Source organism: Rhizophagus irregularis, chromosome 5, assembly GCF_026210795.1.
Source record: "Rhizophagus irregularis chromosome 5, complete sequence".
NCBI classification, from domain to species: Eukaryota; Fungi; Glomeromycota; class Glomeromycetes; order Glomerales; family Glomeraceae; genus Rhizophagus; species Rhizophagus irregularis.
Window position 1 is genome coordinate 3481641 of NC_089433.1, and position 22726 is coordinate 3504366.

The 22726-nt window shown below is 25.7% G+C and overlaps 5 protein-coding genes across 5 annotated transcripts; 1 reads left to right on the top strand and 4 right to left on the bottom strand.

Annotated features, from left to right (window-relative positions):
• The first annotated feature begins 4173 nt into the window (after positions 1 to 4173).
• OCT59_025276 (uncharacterized protein) lies at positions 4174 to 5919 on the top strand. Its single transcript, XM_025312074.2, has one exon. The coding sequence runs from the start codon at positions 4288 to 4290 to the stop codon at positions 5557 to 5559; it is 1272 nt and encodes a 423-aa protein (XP_025165464.1). The 5' UTR covers positions 4174 to 4287; the 3' UTR covers positions 5560 to 5919.
• Positions 5920 to 8150: 2231 nt separating this feature from the next.
• OCT59_025277 (uncharacterized protein) lies at positions 8151 to 9956 on the bottom strand (the record flags this gene model as incomplete). Its single annotated transcript, XM_066137383.1, has 4 exons — positions 8151 to 8160; positions 8233 to 8542; positions 8711 to 9158; positions 9714 to 9956. 4 exons carry the CDS (start codon positions 9954 to 9956, stop codon positions 8151 to 8153), a joined length of 1011 nt encoding a protein of 336 aa, XP_065991983.1.
• A 757-nt stretch (positions 9957 to 10713) lies between these two features.
• OCT59_025278 (uncharacterized protein) lies at positions 10714 to 12968 on the bottom strand (the record flags this gene model as incomplete). The annotated part of the gene is made up of 5 exons (XM_066137388.1): positions 10714 to 10854; positions 10940 to 11389; positions 11461 to 11916; positions 11978 to 12409; positions 12834 to 12968. The coding sequence occupies 5 exons, from the start codon at positions 12966 to 12968 to the stop codon at positions 10714 to 10716; spliced, it is 1614 nt and encodes a 537-aa protein (XP_065991984.1).
• A 2456-nt stretch (positions 12969 to 15424) lies between these two features.
• OCT59_025279 (uncharacterized protein) lies at positions 15425 to 18195 on the bottom strand (the record flags this gene model as incomplete). The annotated part of the gene is made up of 14 exons (XM_025322771.2): positions 15425 to 15457; positions 15551 to 15700; positions 15786 to 16030; positions 16121 to 16323; positions 16399 to 16525; positions 16604 to 16678; positions 16750 to 16768; positions 16840 to 16869; positions 16946 to 16995; positions 17093 to 17389; positions 17486 to 17506; positions 17602 to 17709; positions 17787 to 17796; positions 17896 to 18195. 14 exons carry the CDS (start codon positions 18193 to 18195, stop codon positions 15425 to 15427), a joined length of 1668 nt encoding a protein of 555 aa, XP_025165466.1.
• Positions 18196 to 18478: 283 nt separating this feature from the next.
• Positions 18479 to 22627, bottom strand: OCT59_025280 (uncharacterized protein; the record flags this gene model as incomplete). The annotated part of the gene is made up of 19 exons (XM_025309676.2): positions 18479 to 18806; positions 18887 to 18949; positions 19027 to 19139; positions 19208 to 19315; positions 19407 to 19598; positions 19672 to 19740; positions 19818 to 19936; positions 20013 to 20186; positions 20274 to 20491; positions 20580 to 20687; positions 20782 to 20859; positions 20939 to 21030; positions 21106 to 21220; positions 21306 to 21458; positions 21537 to 21643; positions 21711 to 21836; positions 21910 to 22035; positions 22130 to 22347; positions 22431 to 22627. 19 exons carry the CDS (start codon positions 22625 to 22627, stop codon positions 18621 to 18623), a joined length of 2562 nt encoding a protein of 853 aa, XP_025165467.2. The 3' UTR covers positions 18479 to 18620.
• Between the last annotated feature and the right edge of the window lie 99 nt (positions 22628 to 22726).

Genomic DNA, 22726 nt, shown 5'->3' on the forward strand with positions numbered 1-22726 from the left:
TAATATATTATAAGTTTAATTTAAACGTAATTTATTATAAAATGATAACAATGATGTGAATAGAAGAATTTGTATTTCAAAATAGTATTCGTTTCGAAAAAAAATTTATTAAAATTCATCTGTATAAATTGTATACAAACCAATTGTCATAGTAATATGTAGAAATTTTTTTCTTCAATCAGATTTGAAAACTGTAAATACTATAGTCGGGTATACTATAAATCTATAATATACTTTTTTGTTCTTAGTATCATATAATGGACTTTTGATTTGCTAAACACTACGCTTTTATTGAAATTAATGAAACATAAATATTTACATCACAAAAATTTTAGAATATTCTTTATTTCTAGCGGATACGAGTATTTTGAGATCTTTCATAATAATAATATACTGTATATAGTCCTTCGTTACACTTCGGACTAATTATTATTCATTTTTGGTTAGATTGAAGAGTCTATTTGTGTGACCTATCATGATTGACAACCGATCAGCTGATCCTGATTTGTTTTCTCTTTAACCCTTTTTTTTTATGGATTAAAACTGGTTTTTCTTAAATTTTTTTTTTACTTTTTGATTTTATTTTTCTCAGCGGTTTTTTAAATGGTTGATTTCAGAAAATTAATTCAAAAAAAAAATTTAATTATATAAAAGTGAGCAAATATTTGGTATTATGAATAGTTCTATATTAAATTGAATAATAGTTATACGCCGATAGTTTAAAAAGCGATCATAACTATATGAAAGTAGCTTAAATTTTAGTTTAAGCCTCTACACAACGGAAGAATTTGTATTTTCAAAATATAAATATTCAAACACCCAGCTGAAAAAAATCCATGTCGATCTTGAATAATTCAACTACGGCCAGATATTTACGGCTAACTACATTATTATTTTAAAAAAGTGTAGTTAGCCAGGACCCAGAAATACATATAAAAGGGTCAGGTTTGAGTTTGCGTATTTTGAACTGAAAAATTCATGAAAATCTTCCCTTTTTAAGATAATTTCTGATAACACCAGTCAGAATTCTATTTCCTATTATAGTAACCTACTGACATTATCATAATTCCGGCCCTGAAAAAATGCGTACAGCTCATAGTAAAAAATTTTTTTCATCACCTGACCCCTATATATATATTTCTGAGCCGTAAATAACAAATATAACACAATAATTTAAGCGGTAACAGGAGTATAATTAAATTGAATACTAGTATAATTAAAATAAATTTTGTTCGAACATTTATTATAGCTTAATAAAGTATAAATGATTATAAAATTTTCAATATTTTATTATTGAAAGTTCTCGGTTCATACTCGTATCACGTGACTTTATTAAAAAGTTATGTAAAAAAAAAATTTAATAAATATAATTTTTTTTAAAAACATGCAATGTGTATTTTTGCCTGTTCTGTAAGTTTACTTAAAGCGTCAAAGTTGATTTTAAATGTCAATTTTGATTTATTTAACAAATTCTTTTTTTTTTCCTGATTATTCGTTAAATTTAATTCTGCCCAACATTAAATAATCAGCTTACTTTTTTGGAAACCCTTTGAACATCCTGCGTACGAATAGTTTGTAAATTTAATAAATTTTAAAATGTTGATTTATATATATTTAATTTAATTAATTTATTTATTAACTTTAAATCAACACATTTTGATATTGCCTCCTTGTCTTGCTGGTTCGCTTTGGTCTCTTGGAAAATTATATATGTATTGGCATTTTCTTGCGCTCCTGTTGGATATTTCGGCTAACTACACCATTATCTAGAAAATCATCGCTGCTTCGCAGTGATCATGCTTAGGTTTAACGTGGCTGTAGGATAATATGAGTTGTATAATTTGTTGTTCATTTTTGGTTAGATTGATATCCTCCAATCAGCTTTGATATTGTAATACCAGAATTATCTAGTGAATTTATTAATTATGGCATGGGGCACAGTTTTATATTTAGTTTAAGTGTATAAATTTTGTTTGTTATTTTTAGATAACTCCTGTCACATGAGTATAAACTGGACACGTGTTTAGAAGATCTATGAATTAATCACAGGGATTGAAATGAGGCTTAGAAATATCTTTTGAATGTAATCAACGCTCATAAGAATTATAAGAGGTATTCAACCATTAAGGAGGACAATATATTTTCCTATTTTACCCATTATATTATTTTTCGATTCTTTTTGCCTTTTTCTTATGATGAAAAAGTGCCACATTAATTAATTTTAATGGTTGATAGAATGTATATGAGAGGAGACTATCGAAGGTTGATTCTAGAATTTAGTTTAATAGGATATTATGAACATTTTATATAGAGAAGATATTTGGTTATTAAATAAAGGAATATTTTGTTAACGACTCGATGTGGTAAGAATTTATATAACGGGATTGAGCGTTACAATATCAGAGTCTTGCCATCTGATCATTGATACCTTTTTTTAAACTATTTTAGTGATTTTTTTAAGTATTTTTTTTATGGCTTAAAGCTGTTTTTAAAGTAGTTTGTATATATATATATATATTTTTACTTTTTAATTTTTCTCATATTTAACCATTTTATAACAATTATTTTATTATATTTCACCTTATAATTTTAAAAGCTTATATATATATTAATTATTTTATTTTTCCTCCTAGTTTGGAATCTTGTGATTTTTTTTTATTGTAGGAATGTAACTAAGGCTCCTTTTCTCTCTACATCTTTGGATTTTGAACTGGATTCCCAAAATTGTAAATTGAAAGCGTACGAATATTTTCTTAGACTTTGAAATGTTATGCTAAGCTTAGGTTTATTTCTTTTCTTTTTTTTCTTATTTAGGTGACTTTCTTTTTTTTCTCAATTTCTATTTTTTATTTTGGCGTTTATTAATATTCTATTATAATTAGGATTGATGGACTGGCCTAAAATTGCTGAGGATCAAACTAGTTCACATCACGTCTTTAATTATAACTAAACATCCTTTTAAAAAAATTTATCCATATAATTAAGTTATACCTAGATTACACTTTATAAATTAATTTTGAATTGCGTAATGTATATCATGTCTCTGCCAAATTTATTACAGATTTCCATCATATAGAATTTTAGCCAGAATAGTTTTGACCGGTAAATTAGCGTATATGAACACCGATCATTTTGTTGGCTACACGACCTTTCCGTTAATATGATTACGTTGATCATTAGGTTCGTATATTAACGTTAGATTATTTTTACTAATGATTCATTATCAATGTAACCAATTCGGATGATTAAAGAAATGGGCAAATTATGATAAATTTAATAAATAAAAGAATTTATTAATATTTTTGTCCATATTACAGCTTATTCCAGAATATTATTTGTGTGCAATTATGAATTACCTACTATGTGCTTTAATCCCGGTGCGAAGAAACGGGCTATTGCTAATTTTGTTCTTATTGCTTTAATAAAGAATTCTTGATTTTTCGAAAGGGAAATAATAAATAAATTATTTATTATCTTTATTTAAATAACTCGATTTTTTGAGTATCTGATATAAACGAAAATTTTAATTAAATAGTATATTTTATCAGTTCAAAAACATTTAATTAACAAATCTAACAATGAATTCAAATTTTAAAAAGTCATTGAAGCTTTAACCAGTTATAAAAATTTTCAAAAAAAAAAAATCAAATATTTGATATTATGAGTAACTCAGTATACAATTAAATTTGCGGTTACAACAATATTGCTATAAAATATTAATTTATTATATATTTTGGAAAAAACTATTAATACTATAAAATACCATAAATTATTAATAATTTTACTTTTTTTAAAAAAATTTAATTTAACTAAAATTTTCCAAAAATTTTAAAATTCATAAAAATAATTCGAATTTAAAATAAACTGGCAGTTGTCATTTGTCATTGAAATGGAAATAAAAGAATTAGGTATATCATACTGTACAAAAAAAAAAAGATCTGCATGACTGCATGACTGCATGACACGACGTACAAAATGTCGGCCCGATTAATATAACAATCAGCTATTCGTCCTGTAATGAAAAGTCAGGTGACTCCAAATATTACGACATTCCGCTTATCTTTTAAATAGGAAATTTATTTATAAATTAATACAATAAATAGTAAATACGCCAATTATGTTTAATCATACATAGTATTCTTAAAATAGAAAATTTTCCAGCACATTTAACTTTTTCCCTCCCACTTTCACAAAAAGTGTTTCTTATATAATTTTTTAACGATTACATCATTTTTTAATTTTATAAAATTTTTTATAAAGAAACTAAAAAAAAAATAACAATCTAAAATGATTTCATTCCAGGAATTCCCACCAAAATTACCTTTACATATATTACAAATAATTTTTTTTACTCTCTTTTCCACTTTCGTTGCGTTTTCATTAGAACCTCCGAAATCACTATTTAGATACTTTATCTTAATCAATATAATTGTATGTTTGTTAACACTTCCGATCATATATCGAGGAAAATATGAGGAATATGAAATAGTTCCGTTAACATTATTGGCATTTGGTTGGAGCTTTAAAATGATGATTTGGTTAAAAAAATGTTTATACGCCGAGAAGGAGAAACAAATAGGTCCATTTTATTTGACTATGTTTTATTGGAGAAAATTGCCGGAAAAAACGAATAAAAGTCGAGAAATATCAATTAAAGACATAAATATTTACATAATTAAGCGTATTATTATATTACTTTTTAAGTGGATTTTATTTGAAATATTATACAGATGGATAACAAATAATATTCCTGAAATACCTGAAGGGATTTACCCGGTTCGAATTTTCAACTGGATTACAAAAGGAATTCCAGCTTTAACACCTTTTTTATTATTTTATTACGCTGTAACTACATTTTTTGTCACAATCACGTTATCTTTAGGATACGATCTATTCCTTATTATAAATGGAATATTTTTAAGATTTCTTATCACTTTAAAAGATGAAAAAAGTATCTTCTTTTTCGAAAAACAGCATATGAAACATATTAAGGAATGGTGTATATCCATGATTTATGATACAAATCATATGTTTAGATATCCTTACTTATCAACATCTCCGCGAGATCTTTGGTCATTCAGATGGCAATTATTCTTAAACGAAAGTTTTAAAGAATTAGCTTATTTACCAGCTCGAAACCTTTTCATTAACAGATCAAAAAATTTTAGGGATGCGATCGGAGTTTTAGCAGCATTTACTATGAGTGCCATATTACACGAATATCTCATATTCGTTCTTTTTAATAAATTTTCATTTGATAATTTTTTCTTCTTTACTTCACATGGAATTATTCTTGTTATTTGGGAAAGTATCTTTGGATCAATAAAAGAAAATGAAGAAAGTTCTTCTAAAAGAATTTTTTTAAGGTGGAGTATTATGATGATGATCATTTTATTCACTTTACCTGGATTTGTTGAACCATTTGTACGACATCCTCGTTGGGTTGCCTCATCTGTATTTTCAAGCTATACAAGAGATCCTTCTCACAATTTCAATTTTTCGAAATTTTTAAATTATGATATCAGATATTTTTCATCTTTTAAACCTTTAGAAACCTAAAAAAAAAGTGAATTCTTAGAGGAAAGGATAGAAAGGAAATTTTTATATTTTTTAATCTTTAGAGGAAATTTTTTTATAAGTTAATATGACCGGTATTTTTAAGATCCTAAATTTTAAATTTGGACTTCACTTTGATTGTATATATTCAAACTCGTGATTTAATAATAATAAAACTAGGATAGTGTAATACTAAGAGATTAATTGAGTGAAACAAACAAATCAAAATTTAAAAGTCAAAAATTGATTCAAATATGAAAAATTTTCCAAGATAAATAAATATCTAAAGATCATATTTATGAAATTGACAGTAATTTATCAAAAACCATAAATTCCACAATAAATAAATTTAGCTATCACGATAAGTTATAACAATGGCTTTATAATAAATTTTATTTCGAATAAAATCACTGTTTTTTTTTTACTTAGAAATAGTTTAATACAGTATACGAACGTTATGACAGAATTAGTACAGTAAATGTAGTATCTAATATAAAAATATGGTGATAAAAGAGGGAAGAGTCTAATACATTGTTTCCACTTAAAAAAATGTACTAATTTTGTAATTATACATTTGCGACCTAAATAAAATACATTTGACCCATCTAGTTTGTCTAAGTTTGGTTAAACCGGATTTATTTACTTATTAATATTACTATTTAAGGGTTAATAGGGAACAATAAATTTTATAAAAATAGGAGATACAAAATTTAATTAGTCATCCCTAATTATGAATAAAATTGATAAAGGCATTAGTCACGTGTAATAAATTTTATTGAATGATTATCACGGGATTAAAAATAGGTAAAATGCTAGATGTCAAATATTATTGCGAAAATGGTATTGCTAAAGATTTGTATAATATGACTCAAAAAAAAATCACTAGGAACCAATCATCTAAAATTCTAGAAATTTAATGATTAAATAATTTCCATTCATGATATAAATCGTCTGATTTTTCGAGCTTAATTTCGAAAAGCTTAAGATACACCATGTAACCATCTCAATGACCCTTGAAATGATATCCTTTTTTTAAAAAAAAAAATAATGAATAATTCTACGAAACTACTTGAACATTATAAATTCCTCGCGATTATATGTAATCGGGTACGAACAAAATTAAGTTGTTAAACTTTTCTTATTCAAAATAAAATTAAACCAATAGATAATTAAATAAAGAGAATATAAAACCTACTTGAAATCCGTTCATTTACTTTTGACTGACAGACAAACAATTTTTTTTTATCGAAACTCAAAATAAATTTACTTATTAAATCCATATTTTATTCGTTCGTTAAAATTAACAAAATGAAATATATCTGATTAAATAAAATCTCAAAATTTTAATCATTATCTCATTGTGATTCTTTTTCGGTAAACTTTTACATCATTTATTTACCTTAAATAGTATCCAACTCAAGATTTTTTTGCTTCTAGCTATTCTTCTTGATAGCATTAATTTATATTTCTGGTTAGATCGGGCAAAATTTTGATCTATTAACAACTTTTTTTAAAATAAATGGATTTGTATTACTGAACGGTTTATCAATTTAAATGAGCTAAGAAATTTTACATCCTATAGTAGAAAACTAGAAAAGTGGTAGTAATGCTGTAATAAAAGCATTTTTGGCAATAATTTCATCATTTTTTAACAAAAGTTAAGTGTTCAGATGTTGCTTTCTTCTCCCGATTTCATCCCGTGAATAAACTTTAAGGTATCACTTTCCTGTATCAATTGTATCATTAAATTCTTTAAAATACATATTAATGTATTGTAGTATAATTAAAAATACATTTTTTTTAATCATATCGCTTTTAAAAAATATGTTCCGCATTTCGAAATCAAAAACTATTCCTTATATTTTTTTGTTTTTTTTTCCGAAATAAATATAATCGAGAATGAATAAGAGAAAAAACAGGGGCGTAAAATTATCATTATTTTTAAAAACTACGGCAGTTTTAAAATATTTATTAATAAATATAAATGTATATTTTTAGTAAAAAAAAAAAGAATTTATTCCAATGCAGTTGAATCATACAAAATTACATTAATTATGTTAAGAAAAAATATTTAATTCAGTATTTGGGAAACAATTTATAATATAATAATAATAACTTGTAAAAGTTTAATTCAATTAAATTATTTACTTCGCGCGTTATTTTAAATTCAAATAAATCGGTTCATCTTAACAGTTAAATGTTTCAATGAAAAGGCCTACAATTATAGTCGCTAGATAAATATTTGAATTCGAACATTCAGTTCAATGATATACGTAATTTTTACTTCACCTCGGATTCAAAATCTTCACTTGTAAAATTTCCAATCAATTAAAATTTCGAAATTATCTTACTCAATTACAAACTGACTTTATTTATGTAAAAACAAAGTTACATATACTCTATAATCAGTGATCAGTGTTGAGCAACAAGTAAATAAATATAAATGAAAAAATAAAAAATAAAAATAAATAAAATGTTAAATTCCGTAATATATCTAGTTAAATTGAAATCAATTATAGAACAAAAAGCTTGATAACAAGTGGCTAATTTCAACTTAATTTATACTACATTACTTATAACATTCTAAATTTCATTCATTCATAACTACAACATACAAAAAATAAAACCAATTAATACAATTATAGAATTGTTAACAAAAATCAAAACAGTACTTACTTTGTAAAATCAAATACTTCTACTGAATTATTTCCAATATTGTCATCTTTTGGAAGGTCTTCTGTAAATGGATTAAGTAATCGTGATGTATAAAAAGCTTGTGGATGAGTAGTTAATCGTTTATTTTCGTCAAATGGTGTGAGATGTGATTTTCGGTATTCTTCTGTTTTTTTGAATTGTTTTTCAATTTCATAATGTTGTTGTTCTTTTTTAATTTTCACAATTCTTTTGAAAGCAAATTTATCATACTTATATGAACAGAAATATAGATCAATTAATTCAAGAATTTCGGTTATTTTTGGTCTATTGCCTGGATTTGAATCCCAACATTTTTTCATTAAATCAATAAAACATTTTGGCGCTTCTGACTCATTTATTTCAGGTCTAATTCCATTGCATATCTTTAATGCTAAAATCTTATCATGAGCACAATCAGAAAAAGGCTGTTTTCCAGTTCCTACAAAATACATAATCATACCAAAACTATATATATCTGCTGCTTGAGTGTAAGGTTTTCCTTTTAACACTTCAGGAGCTACATAAGGCATAACTCCATAAATATTATTTTGGTTAACATCATCAGCTTTTCCACATAATCCCATATCTGAAACATATATACTATTATCATTTAAATTATTAACATATAAAACATTTAATAATATATTTCCTGTATGAAAATCATTATGAACCAGTTGTTTTTGATGAATTTCTTCAAGACCTTTAATAATATTCCATAATGTTGTTAATTTATATGACCAATTAAAATTTCTATAATTTTTATATACCCAATGATCAAAATTTCCACCTTTTGCATAATCAAGAACCATTATATAATCTTTTGTATTCGGACTTTGTGATATTCCGTAAATTTTAAGAACATTATTACCAGCATAATCATCATATTTCTTAATTGAATATGCTTTAACCTATTAAATAATAAAAATTATCAATTAATAAATAACCGAAATAATTAAGTTGCAATATCTAAAATTCAAAAAAAATAATTTTACCTCATTTAAAAATTTATTTGAGATATTTTGTGAGTTATGCAAGCATTTTAAAGCGACTTTTTTATTCTGAATTCTTATATATTCATTACTACTATTATAATATAATGGACCATTCTTCCATATTGCTGAATATACTTTTGCAAAGCCACCCTGACCTACTTCTTTAATATTATCAAACTGACTGTATGGTACCGATTCAAATACTATATCATCATTTGAATTAATTCTTGATTGCATTTCTTGGATTAATTCGTCAATATTATCATTTCCACTTGTCCAGTTTGTTAATATTTTTTTATCCATTGTAATTGTACATTTTTCTTCACTATACTGAAAAACTATAACATAATCTTTTGTTTCTGGATGTTGTGATATTCCATATACTGGATATGCTTTAATCTATTAAAAGAAAAAAAAAATAATATTTAAAAAAAATGAAATTTTGAATTGTATTAATAGAAGATTTAATACCTTATTTATGAATACATTAGTAATATTTTGTGAATTATATAAATATTTTAAAGTAACTTTTTTATTCTGAGTTCTTTTATATTCATGTATACTATAATCATAATATAACATCCCATTTTTCCATATTGCCGAATATACTTCAGCAGCAAAATCGCCTTCACCTATTTTTTTAATGTCATCAAGCTGACTATATGGTATCCATTCAAATACTATGTCATTATGTGAATTAATTTTTAATTGCATTTCTTGGATTAATTCATCGATTTTTTCACTTCCACTAAAAAGACTATATTGGCTATATTGACATATAATACACAACTTAATATACACTCCCGCGCAATAAGTTTAGGACCACCTTATTTTTGTTTATATAAATAATGTTTTATTCTTATTTATATAAGTTTTTTTTTAAAAAAAATTCTTTACATTGTAATTTCTTGAATAAATATAAAAAATTATCATATTGATCTTTATAAATCATATAATACAAGGTTTTTTTCTCAATGACAAATTTTTAACTTTTCAACCAGAGTGATTACAACAAAAATAAGTACAAAATTTAAATAGTTAGGTAAACATAAGATTATATTTCAAATTTCGTAAAGATCGAATCAGTAGTTATTGAGAAATTAACAATTAAGAATCGACAATTTATATATTTGACCTAATAAATAAATGATTTTCATATATAAATTGTCGATCTTTAATTATTAATTTCTCGATAACTACTGACTCAATTTTCATGAAATTTGGAATATAATTTTATTGTTAGCTAAACTATTAGAATTTTGTATTCATTTTACTGTAACTGCTTTAGTTAAAGAGTTAAAATTTTACTATTAAAAAAAAACTTTATTTTACATGATTTATAAATGCAAATATGGTAATTTTTTATGTTTATTCAAAAAATTATAACACAAATTTTTTTTTTAAAAAAAATAAATTATATAAATAAGAATAAAACTTTATTAATATAAACAAAAATAAGGTGGTCCTAAACTTATTGCGCGGGAGTGTATCCATTTGTATATTTCCTATTACATTTTTCACAATATTCATCATCCTGAAAGATAACAATATAATCTTTTGTACCTGGAGCTTGAGATATCCCATATAATATACAGTCTGTATAACTCTTGTCCTATTGTTAAATGTGAAAAAAAATTGTTATTCAATTAGTTATGTTGAAAGTACTTAGTAACTAAGTTTATTAAGAAATTACACACCACATTCAGATATTCGTCAGTAATATTTTGTAAATTGCATAAACTTTTCAATTTTACTTCTTTATTCCTATTTTTGTTTCTTATATATTGGTCTTTACTATTATAATATGATGGGCCATTCTCCCATACTGCTGAATAAATTTTAGTAAAGTCATATACATCCATTTCCTTAATATTATTGAACAGATTATATGGTATCCATTCGAATACTATGCCATCATAATCACTTTTTAATTGCATTTTTTGAATTAAATAGTCAATTTTTTCATTTTCATTAGCGTGAACTGTAAAATTTTTATTAAAATAATTTATTCGGCATAGTTTACACCATTTACCATATGTATATAGTCCACATTTTTTACAATATCCATCTTCAAGAACCATAATGTAATCTTTTGTATCTGAATCCTGAGATATTCCATATATTTCACAATCTGAATAATTCTTAATCTATCAATTATGAAAAAAAATACTGTTTAAATTCATTCATTTATAATAAAATCTAATAATAAATTACATACCTCATTCAGAATTTCATCAATATTATTTTGTGGATCACATAAATTTTTTAAGGTAATACTTTTATTTTGATTTAAATTTCTTACATATTTGTTTTCACCATTATAATATGATGGACCATTCTTCCATACTGCTGAATAAATTTTACTAATAAAGTCACATTCATCCATTTCCTTAATATTATTGAATTGATCATATGATATCCATTCAAACACTATATCATTATAATCATTTTTTAAATGCATTTCTTGGATTAAATTATCAATTTTTTTATTTTCATTAGCGCAGTCTGTAAAATTCTTTTTAATATAATTTATCTGACACGGTTTACAATTACCATATGTAGTAGTATGCAGTTCACAGTATTCACAATATTTATCTTCGAAAACCAATATATAATCATTTGTATCTGAATTTTTAGAAATTCCATATATTTTACAATCAAAACTGTTTTTTATCTATTAAAGCAAAAAAGTTATTATCTAAAGAGTATTTGATTCGAATTATAAAATTTCATACCTTATTAAATTCATTAATGATATTTTGTGAATCGCCGTAAATATATTTTAATACAACCTTTTCGTTCTGAATTCTTATATATTCGTTTTTATTATTGTCATATTGCAATAAACCTTCCTTCCATAATGCTGAGTATACTTTAGGAGAATCATCCCTACCCATTTTTTTAATATCGAACTGATTAAATGGTATCCATTCAAATATATCATAAGAGTCAATTTCGAATTGTATTTTTTGAATTATATTATCAATTGTTGCATCCCTACTATACCGTATTTTACATGTTAAACACACTTTATGGAATTTATATTTTTGGTTACATTTTATACAATATGCATCTTCAAGAACAAGAATATAATCATTTGTATCTGGATTTTGAGATATCCCAAATATTTTATTAACAGCGTAACTTTTAATTGAAAAAGATTTGATCTATTAAGGAATAAAAAAAAAATTTAATAATTATACAAAAAAAAAGTAGTTATAACTTTATAGAAATCTCTTTATTTTAAACGATATCATTTCAATATCAAAATAATATCATTTTGATATCATTATGATATCGTCACAATATAGCTACTATGCAATATCAAAATGATATTGAATAATATTTTAACAATATCGAAATTATATCGTAGTGATATTGTTAACGACATCGTTAAGATTATCTTAACGACCTTTGATATTTATTATAAGATATCAAAACAATTTCGTTACAATATTACATTTATATCGTAACGATAAGTGATATCGTGATGATATTGTAATGAAATTGTTTTGATATTGTTACAATGTCAAAATGGGGTTGTTATGATGATCTTACGATATTGTTTGAATAATTTATAAGATTTCGTACCTCATCCGCAATATTTTGAGAACTAGAGACATATTTTAAAGCAATATTTTTATTTGGGAATCTCGTATATCCTTCTGCACTATATCTATAAAGCAATTGACCATTTTTCCATATTGCTAAACATAATCTACTCATATTATTTCCTTTAATATCATCAAATTGGTTATATGGTATCCATTCAAATACAATATCACTATAGGAATTAATTTTTAATTGCATTTCTTGAATTAATTTGTCAACTTCTTCATTTCCACTAGTCCAGTTTGTGAAATTTTCTCTTAAATGGTTTATTCGACATTTACACCATCTATAGTAATTACTATGGTCATCATAGCCACATATTTTACATATCGCCATTGTACTATTCTGAAATTGTGATAGAAAGAAAAAACGAAAAATGTCAAATTAGCCAACATACCGTTAAAAATTATTTGCATAAATACTATATTGTTGTGTGCCCGATCGTACATAAATGTACATATTCTATTTCCCAAAAATAGAAAATAAGAGGTCGATTATTTTAGAAAATTTTTCTCGGATAAAAAATTTTTTTTTAATCACATAAAAATAAGTTTTCTTTATTTGTAACTAGTCATGCCCACAGCCAGCCTCTGGCTGGCCTTTACTAAGAGTATATTAAGGATTATAAATTTTGATGATTCAATTTGTTTTTAAAATGAAGTATTGTAAAATAAATAGAAATATTTATTTAGAAATTATATAATAATATAATACATATTGACAATTTATACATGATGCCTTATATTAAATGTGAGAATATTTTTAGGGTAATTTTTAAAGATGATTTATACAAATTAAGATACGTTTACATGATTGTAGATGTACACTAATTGCTATATTTCATAATTTGATAGTTATAAAATTGGTAATAGTTGTGATGCTATTTGTTTTAGGTGAGTATATTCTCATATTTTATATTATATAAATAAAAAAATAATTGTAAATTTATCATTTATTCAATAAATCAATTAATGTAATTTTTTATCAGTAAAAAAAAGTACCGAAATAAAAATAAAGGGAAATTTGTAGTTATCAAGAAATATGTACATTATAATAATATATAATGTTCAATAATTAAAGTTAATTTTTTTTTAATTTTTCTTGTTCTGGTTGAAATATTTGTTGGTTCCTCATCATTTTCACCATTATCTTCAATTTCTTTACATAATTAGTTGTAACTTTATGTATCAATTTCACAATAATTTAGAGAGTAGGAAAACTAATTTTTAAATGTAATTTAAATGCGTCTAGTTTTAATTTATTATAAAATGAACAACGTAAAACATTCATAAATTATGTGAACGGAAGAATTTGTATTTCAAAGTAATATTCATCACGAAAAAAATTTATTAAAATTCATCGCTTTAATAACTGTATATAAACTAATTATTACAATATCATAATATACAGAAATTTTTTCTTCATTCAGGTTTGAAATATTATTGTTAATAATGTATGTAGTTGAGTTATAGTTAAACCATTTACTTAATTGACATCTTTTGTTCTTAATATAATGGTACTTGACTTACTGAACTCTATGCTTTATTGAAAAAATTTGTCTAAACGTCATAGTATGAGTTAGATGCGATCGTAGTGATATCTTTTTAATGAAACATAAATATCTATATCACAAAATTTTAGAATTGGTTTTTATTTCTTAGCGATACAAGTATTTCAAGTATTTTGGTAATTTATCATCACTCTTTCATTAGTATGCGTAAAAAACGAAAGCGATGAAGAAACTATTCAGTCATAATTGGTGAGTTGGTGATATGTAATTTTCGCTTATTTAATTTATCTACTTAGTTTTTAATGTTTTATTATAATTATTCTCTTCAAGGATGTTGTTGCTATTCTTTTATTAGTATTTATTCTTTTATTAGTATTTTATTTTTTCATTGGATTGGCTTATTTTGTTAATTTCAGTTTTATGTTTATTTTTTTTTTATCGAAAGTTTTATTTTTTGTCTTCATTATAGTTAACAATCGTAGGTTATTTATTATATATATTTAACCATTCTATTTAATTGTTAAAGATAGTCCGCATCAAAAGATAAGATAGGTCATTAAAAATAAAATGTTGAGAAACATGAACAGGGAGAATTTTAAACTTAACTTGAACAAAAAGTTTAAACGTTATATAACTTACTGTTAAATTATGTCAATTGTCCAATATAATTTAATTTAAATCCAAAGAAGGTTCGGTTGAAACTATTTGTTGGAGAGCTTATGAACATTTGCACTAATATTTTTGCGTCATTGGTATGTTTAATAGTTACATAAAAAGCGTATTTTTTTTTGTATTTTATGAATCTCACTTAACAGATCACCAAACCTCACTAATAACAATAATACATATATGTGTGTATATATTCGCATTTAAGAGTTTCATTTATAAGCATATTAAATGCCTTATTATAAAAAGTAATTATAATCAATTATACATTATCATTAATTTAAATAAATTTAATAGATAATTTATTATTAAATAATTGTAAGACAAATTAAAAAAAAAAGTACAATAACATCTCGCATAATATAAAAAAAACTAGATTTTATAATACTTAAAATTAAAATTCCGCCGCTTTTTGTCGTTTAATTGGCTATATAAATATCAGGTATAAAGTAAAATTAGAAATAGCAATTGTTTTTTTTTAAAAAAAAAACGACATAAAAAAGGTGATTAAATAATTTACCAATTTTCTATCAATGATTTTTAATGTTCCATTCGGTAAGATCATTCCAATATCACTAGTATGAAGCCACCCTTCAGAATCAATTGCTTGAGCTGTTTGCTCTGGACGTTTATAATAACCTTTCATAACATTTGGTCCTCTTACACAAATCTATAATTATTTGATAAAACATATTTGATTATTGATACAATTAATCCGTAAAAAGCTATATCATTTTGTTATATATGATACATACTTCTCCTCTGGGATTAGGTTTATCTTCAACAGTGTAACCTTTCTCCTCATAATTCACCAATTTGATTTCATTACATGGAATCGGTCCACCAGTATGTGAATCACATCCTGATCGATCAGCTGGTTGATAATCAAAAAACGCATTAAATGTAACAGCACCGCTACACTGAGTAAGACCATAAGCTTGAATAACTTGACATCCAACGGTTAAACGGAGGAAATCAAGTATAGTTTGAGAAATTGGTCCTATCACAATAAAATGTGTGTAATGAGTTTTTCATCACGTTAAAATCAATATTATTTCCTTAAAAAAAAATAATAAATTTAATATATTACCAGCTCCAGTAACAATAACTCGAACTTGACCTCCAAATTTTTCCTTGATCTTATTAAATACCAACATATCCCAAAGTGAATTTGTAACCAACTTTCCTTTTCTTAGATGTTTTAATTTAAATGCATATCCTCTCTCAAAAAGAAATTGATTTCCATATTCTTGTCTAATAGTTTCATGAAATCGAATCAAAAATCGGGGTGTACTAAAAGAGGCGAAAAAAACGAAGATTAGAATCTTAAAAAAAAAAGAATTAAAAAAAAAGAATAAATATTCAAACCTGGTAAAAATGGTAGGTTTAACTTCTTCGGCTTCTTTTAATACAGTAGATGATTTTCCACTATAAAATGCAATTGATGCTCCGGAATATAAAAGAGCAAGAACTGTGATCCTTTCGAACATGTAAGCTAAAATATAAATATAAAATCATGTGAAGGTAAATAGGATTGCAAGAAGTAATAAAAACTACTCAAATTAATTCTTACCAAGTGGTAAATATGATAAATGCTTATCGGAGGGAATGATTTTTTGTGCATTTGGAATTGTCGAGAGGATTCCGGCTAATTAAGAAAATTGTTAAAAAAATTTTTTGTAAAGTACACTTCTTGTAGTATAACTTGTGTTGACTTACCAACATCTGCAACGATATTCTATCATTCAATGTCAAAAGTTAATAAAATTTCCATAGACTATTCATTAAACAACAAATTAACTAACTTACTTCTTGTGTCAATTCAATTCCAATCGGTTCCTATTAAAGAAATAAAAGGAAAGGATCATTAGCTTAACCTTTAAAAAAATAAATTAATTATATTATTTTTACATACGCCTGATGTAGTCCCACTCGAAAATACAATAGTTGCAGTTTCTCCAGGTTCTGTTGATAATAATAAGAAAGTTAAAGTAAGTTGTATTCAAGTCAATTGTATCATCAAATATATATCATGAACAAGGTGAAAAACTTATTATTCTACCAGCTACAACGAATTCCAATTTAGATTGAGAGCCTAATTCTTCAACTTCTTTGAATCTTGTCAAAATTAAATTCAAAGCTTTGGCCTTTTCGCTTTGATCAGATGAAATTGAAGACTCCGTCAATATGACATGTTTTAATGATGCACAAGATGGCGCGGCACTGAAAATAATTGGAAGCGTATCATTGGATACCACTATAACTCCGATTTGTGTAAGGTTTATTTGGCTGATAATGTCATTCAAACGAAGAGGAATACTTGGTATAGCTACTGTAATTAAACTATAATGACTGGCAACTTTTCATCGTTTAAAAAAGAAAATTCATTATTAATTCACGAATAAACATTTCATTAAATGATTCTTAGAGTCATATAAAAAGTTATTATATTTACCCAAATCTGCAATCACCCATTCTTTATAAACAAATATATATATATATATATTAAAATATTATTTTTATGGTTCAGAGGTTTTAATGAATAAAGAAAAATCACTTTCGGTAAAATACCTGGTCGACTATTCATGAAAATCCCAAACATACTCGATGATTTAGGTGTCAATTCTGTGGATTTTATCAATCCTGTTCCAAAATTTACAACTCTTTCGGCAACTTGTTCTAAAATTTAATACAAATATAAAATTTTATTTTATTTTTAATTAAAACATTATTTACTTTCATAATTTGTTACTTACGATATGATTCCTAAAATATTTAATTTTAAAACATTGGATAATGAATTAATTTTTAATTTATTATTTATCATAATTTTATTTTAATAAATATGTTATAAATATATATTACCCAATGAAACCCATTAGTATCCTTGAAACCAAGACAGTCCGTTCCAAGTTTTTTTCCATTTTCGAATAAATCAGAAATAATTTTTATACTTTTGTCAGGACTTGTCATTAAAGGCATGCCATGAGCAGAACTACTTGCTCTGTAGATAGCAGTCTCACCAGGGTTTCGAACTTTAGCACAGTCAGACTGTGAAGTTAATAATAAAGGATGTACATCGGGATTTGGAGCATCACGAATTGAAAGAAATGTAAAAAATATGATTAAAACCAACAAAATAACAGATAAAGTATCAATTTCCATGATTTCTTTTTAGTATATTTATTACAGATCAAAAAAAAAAGAAAGAAACGAAGAGAATTATAAGAATTTATCATACAGGAAAGATTTTCACAAAACTTATAAATTTAATGTTGTACGACGATCCAAAACTTAAATGTTTCCTGGTGTACCAACTGCAGCGTTGCTAATTATTATAATTCTCATTCAGGCAGAAAATCATGATCAAATTCCTATAACCAATAACAAGTTGCAACATTTCATGACCGGAAAAATTCCGGTGTAACATTACCGAGTCGATTTTTTTTTATAAATAAAATCTAAATATTATTTAATTTAAAAATGTTTATAAAATTTACAATTACTTTTTTACTTATTATAATATACAATTCGCTCGAAATTTTCTAATTACCAACACTAATATACTTAAACCGTTAAATAGTAATAAATTAGTCTATTCCAAAATCACCGACAAAACTTGACATTCTTCGTTCGGGTAACATCATGAGATTTTCTTGTAAATCGTCTTCTGACGAATTTGGATCATACATTATTGAAAGATGTCTTAATACATCTTTCTTTGTAATTAATCCCAAAAGTTGTCCTTTCTTTGTAACTAGGGTATATCTTAAACCCTTAAATAGGTAGTAGATTGATTAGATATATACAATATTGAACAATATATTTTTAATAATTATAAATTCTATGATCTTACCATCTTTTTAAACAATTCAATCACCATTTCCATTGGAAACTTATGAGAAACTGTTATTGGTGTCTATAAATAAAAAATAATTAAATAATTCTAAATAATATAATAAAATTAGATTCCCAAAGAGATAATAATTATATTACCTGATCCATCCATGGTTTGAAATCAATAAAAATTGAATCATCAAGTATAGGAAGGTTGCCAGAAAAGTAACAAGGGCTAGACAATAAGATTCCCGGTTTTTTTTTTGCTTTATCTAATCAAAAACAATAACAATTAAAAACAAATTCTTATGATCGTTTATTTAATATCTCAAATTCATACCAATTGCATATCTCAACTCTGAACGCGAAATGTAACCAGTAAGTAACATATCTTTTGCATTATGAACCACAGGAAAGCCCTTATAATCCACGCTATTCAACAGTTTCTCTATATAATCGTTAAAAAATGTGTAAGAATTTACAATATTATAATAATTATCATAATTAACTATATATGTCTTTAAAATAAATAAAAATACCTAGACTATCTAGTGTATGACCCGTTGCGGTTATTACTATTAAGTCATCAACACGAGTCATTACTTGAGAAGCTAATGTATTATACACATATTCTTCTTTGGTATCTAAGAAAGGATATTCACTCATACGTATCCAACCGTCGGAGATGCCTTCTTTATCAAAGGCATCACCAACCCATTTGCTAATCATGACTGTATAATATATAGAAATGATTCTCAGTAAACCGGTACATCAAATTTAAAAAAAAATTGACCATTTCCGCACCTGTGATCATAATAGGCAGTACATAAGTTAATGCGCCTGTTAATTCAAACATAATTACAACTAGAGATACTAAATATAATCAGAAGAAAACAAGTAGTTAATATCTGCTATTATCGTTTGTAAAATTCAATAAAATGATTTCTAACCAGTCATTCGCGAAATTCCTCCAAAAGTTGCAGCTGCACCAACCATCGCATACATTCCTGGTGTAATGCATCGGCCTTCTGGTGCACATGAAGCAAAAAGCCAAAAATTAGGGTTATACCTTAAATAATTAAAAAATGCGTAAATAATTGAGAATATGAAATTAATAATATGATAAATATAAAAGTAATCATTACATATGCCAAGCATGTACGGTCAATCCTACGGCTCTTCCAAAACATGCACCTATTGCCATAGACGGCAACCATACACCAGCAGGAACTTTTAACCCAAATGTAAACGCAGTAAAGAAAAATTTTAAAATAGAGGCAATCAATAGCAATAATGTTGGCTTCCAATGATTTACATGACTATTGAATTATTAATTATAATGGCATTTTAGTTAAAGCTAATTATTAGAAAGAATATAAAATAAGTTTGAATGGTTATAAACTTACTTGCAAAGATTATGATAATCTCCTCCAACGCATTCACGAAATAAATTAGCAACCAATTCAGATGGATTAACCCTCATAAATATGTTTAAATAACTCACAATTGAAGTAAGTACGGACATAAATACAACTTCATGAACACTAAAGAAACGTAACCATGAATCTTGACGAAAAGCTGCAATCTTAAGGTTCATTCTTATAAATAAAGCACCATATAACCCCTACAAATATTAAAAATTGGTTATATAAAATCATTATAATTAAAAATAATAATTAATAATTAATAATTAATTTTTGGGCTACACATACTCCCATAACACCTAATAGTGCGAAAAAGAAAAGTTCGAACGCATGCCAATCCCTATCATAAACAACCTGGAAAAGGACTAACTTTCCCGTTCTAAATGGATTCATGAACTAAAATAGTGCAAAAAAAACACGTCTTCAGCATGTAACGATCCAAGAACGATTGGTTCTATTAATAAAAGCAATAATAAATAAAATCACATACTGCAAGTGAAACAGCAGCAACCATAGCACAAAAGAAACTCCTCCACATGGTTCTGAATGGAAAATAATATGAGACTTCCTAAATGATACAACATTAATCTCAAACTCACAAATAATAGCGACTTAAATATTTGATTTATCAAATTTTTTTCAAATACCTCCAAGCTAAATAAAACGCCACCAATCGGTGCACCAAATGCCACCGATATACCGGCAGCAGCAGCTGCTGATAACACCTCACGCTTCTTTGCTAATTGAGGATTTCACAAAAATAAATTCAATGAATAATAATATTTGATAAATATTGAATTTTAATAATTATTACCTTCATTATATCTAAACTTTGGGAAAATTCGAGGAATTATATTACCACAGCAACAAGCCAAATGAACCAAAGGGCCCTCTTTACCTAAACAAAGACTAGATGCTGCAACTAGGCACTAAAAATAATTTAAATATATATATTAATTCAAAAAAAATTCATTAATCATGACGTTTAAATTTCAAATTAAATTAGATATTAACCACTCCAATGCCTTTGATAACTAATGTCCACCATCCTAAAAATTTTCGGATGACAAAACCTCCTAGAATTGTTTTTATTTCTGGTATACCACTACCTGCCGAATATGGTGAATAAGTTTTGACCAAGTAAGCAGCCGTTGTGGCAAATAATGTCTAAGAACAAAGTATCCAAATATTATAAATATCGGAACAAAATAAAGAGAATTCTTTTATTCTAATCACCAATCTTACCGAAAAAATTATATAAAATAAATAATTTGTCCAAAATTCTGCAGCTACTGATCTTGCTTGAAGGGCAGAATTCCACGTTATCCATTCTCTACATTCATCTTGTTCGTCTATATTGAAATTAATAGTTAACTATTGAATAACATATAAGACATATACCCATTTGAAATTACGTACCATCATAACCCAAACAACAAAATCTTCTATTCAAATAGAATGCAGTTTCGCAATATCCCTCTTTTAAATCACTAAGCCAATCTGAAGTTATATCAATAATTCCAGCAAGAATACCAGATGCGATACCTAACATCAGAATATATCGTATTAAATAACATGGTTTAAAGATCACATTAATTAACATGACACAATAACTCACCAACAACTAAAACTACTATCCACCCTTCCATCGCATCAAACAAAATGTTTAATCTTCCTCGTATACCTTTTTGTTGATGTAATCTTTTTTGTCGTGCGCGTTCTTTTGCAAAATCATGTATCCAATCTTAGATAACCAAAATGAACGATATAATAATTTAATATTTCTTTTCCAACTTTTCCAATAACAGTGGATTCGACTAAATTTATGCATCACGAACCTATTGTCGTAAAATCATCATATGCAACTCTACTACCAGTGCCCTCCATTGTCCATTCTGTCACATCTCCATCAAATTCTTCATCATTATGCTTTCTAAGACTAGTAGAAACATATCCACCCTCAAGATTCGAACGTTTTTTTGGTGTATCAGTTCGAGAAAATAATCGATTACCAACTGAACGCTTACGTTTAAACGTAAAATCATCCATGTCTGTCCTATTTGAATAATTTATTGTCATTCAATATAATTTATAGTAACAAATATAATGTATTAAAAAAGCAAGGAACATTTTCTTTACAATTTTGATTTTAAAGCATCTGCCGCCGAAAGTGTAAGTTGATCAAAATTAGACAAATCGTCCTCAAGGGCGAGAGAATTTCTTCTTGACTCGCCCTGTGAAATGAAAATTTCCGACGCATTAGTTTGGTTTAGCGGTGTTGAACTACTTGTTGTTGAAGTAGACTGCTGGGAGTCGTCAAATATAATATCGTCCATCTTTTTTATGAACCTATTAATTGCAAATTCTTGCTAATAAAAGATATTCCATATTTTATGTTACACGATCAGCGGATCCTCGTAAGATTAATATCGAGC

Excerpts from the sequence above, each read along its gene's own strand:
- OCT59_025276 (XM_025312074.2), top strand. The coding sequence starts at position 4,288 with ATGATTTCATTCCAGGAATTCCCACCAAAATTACCTTTACATATATTA.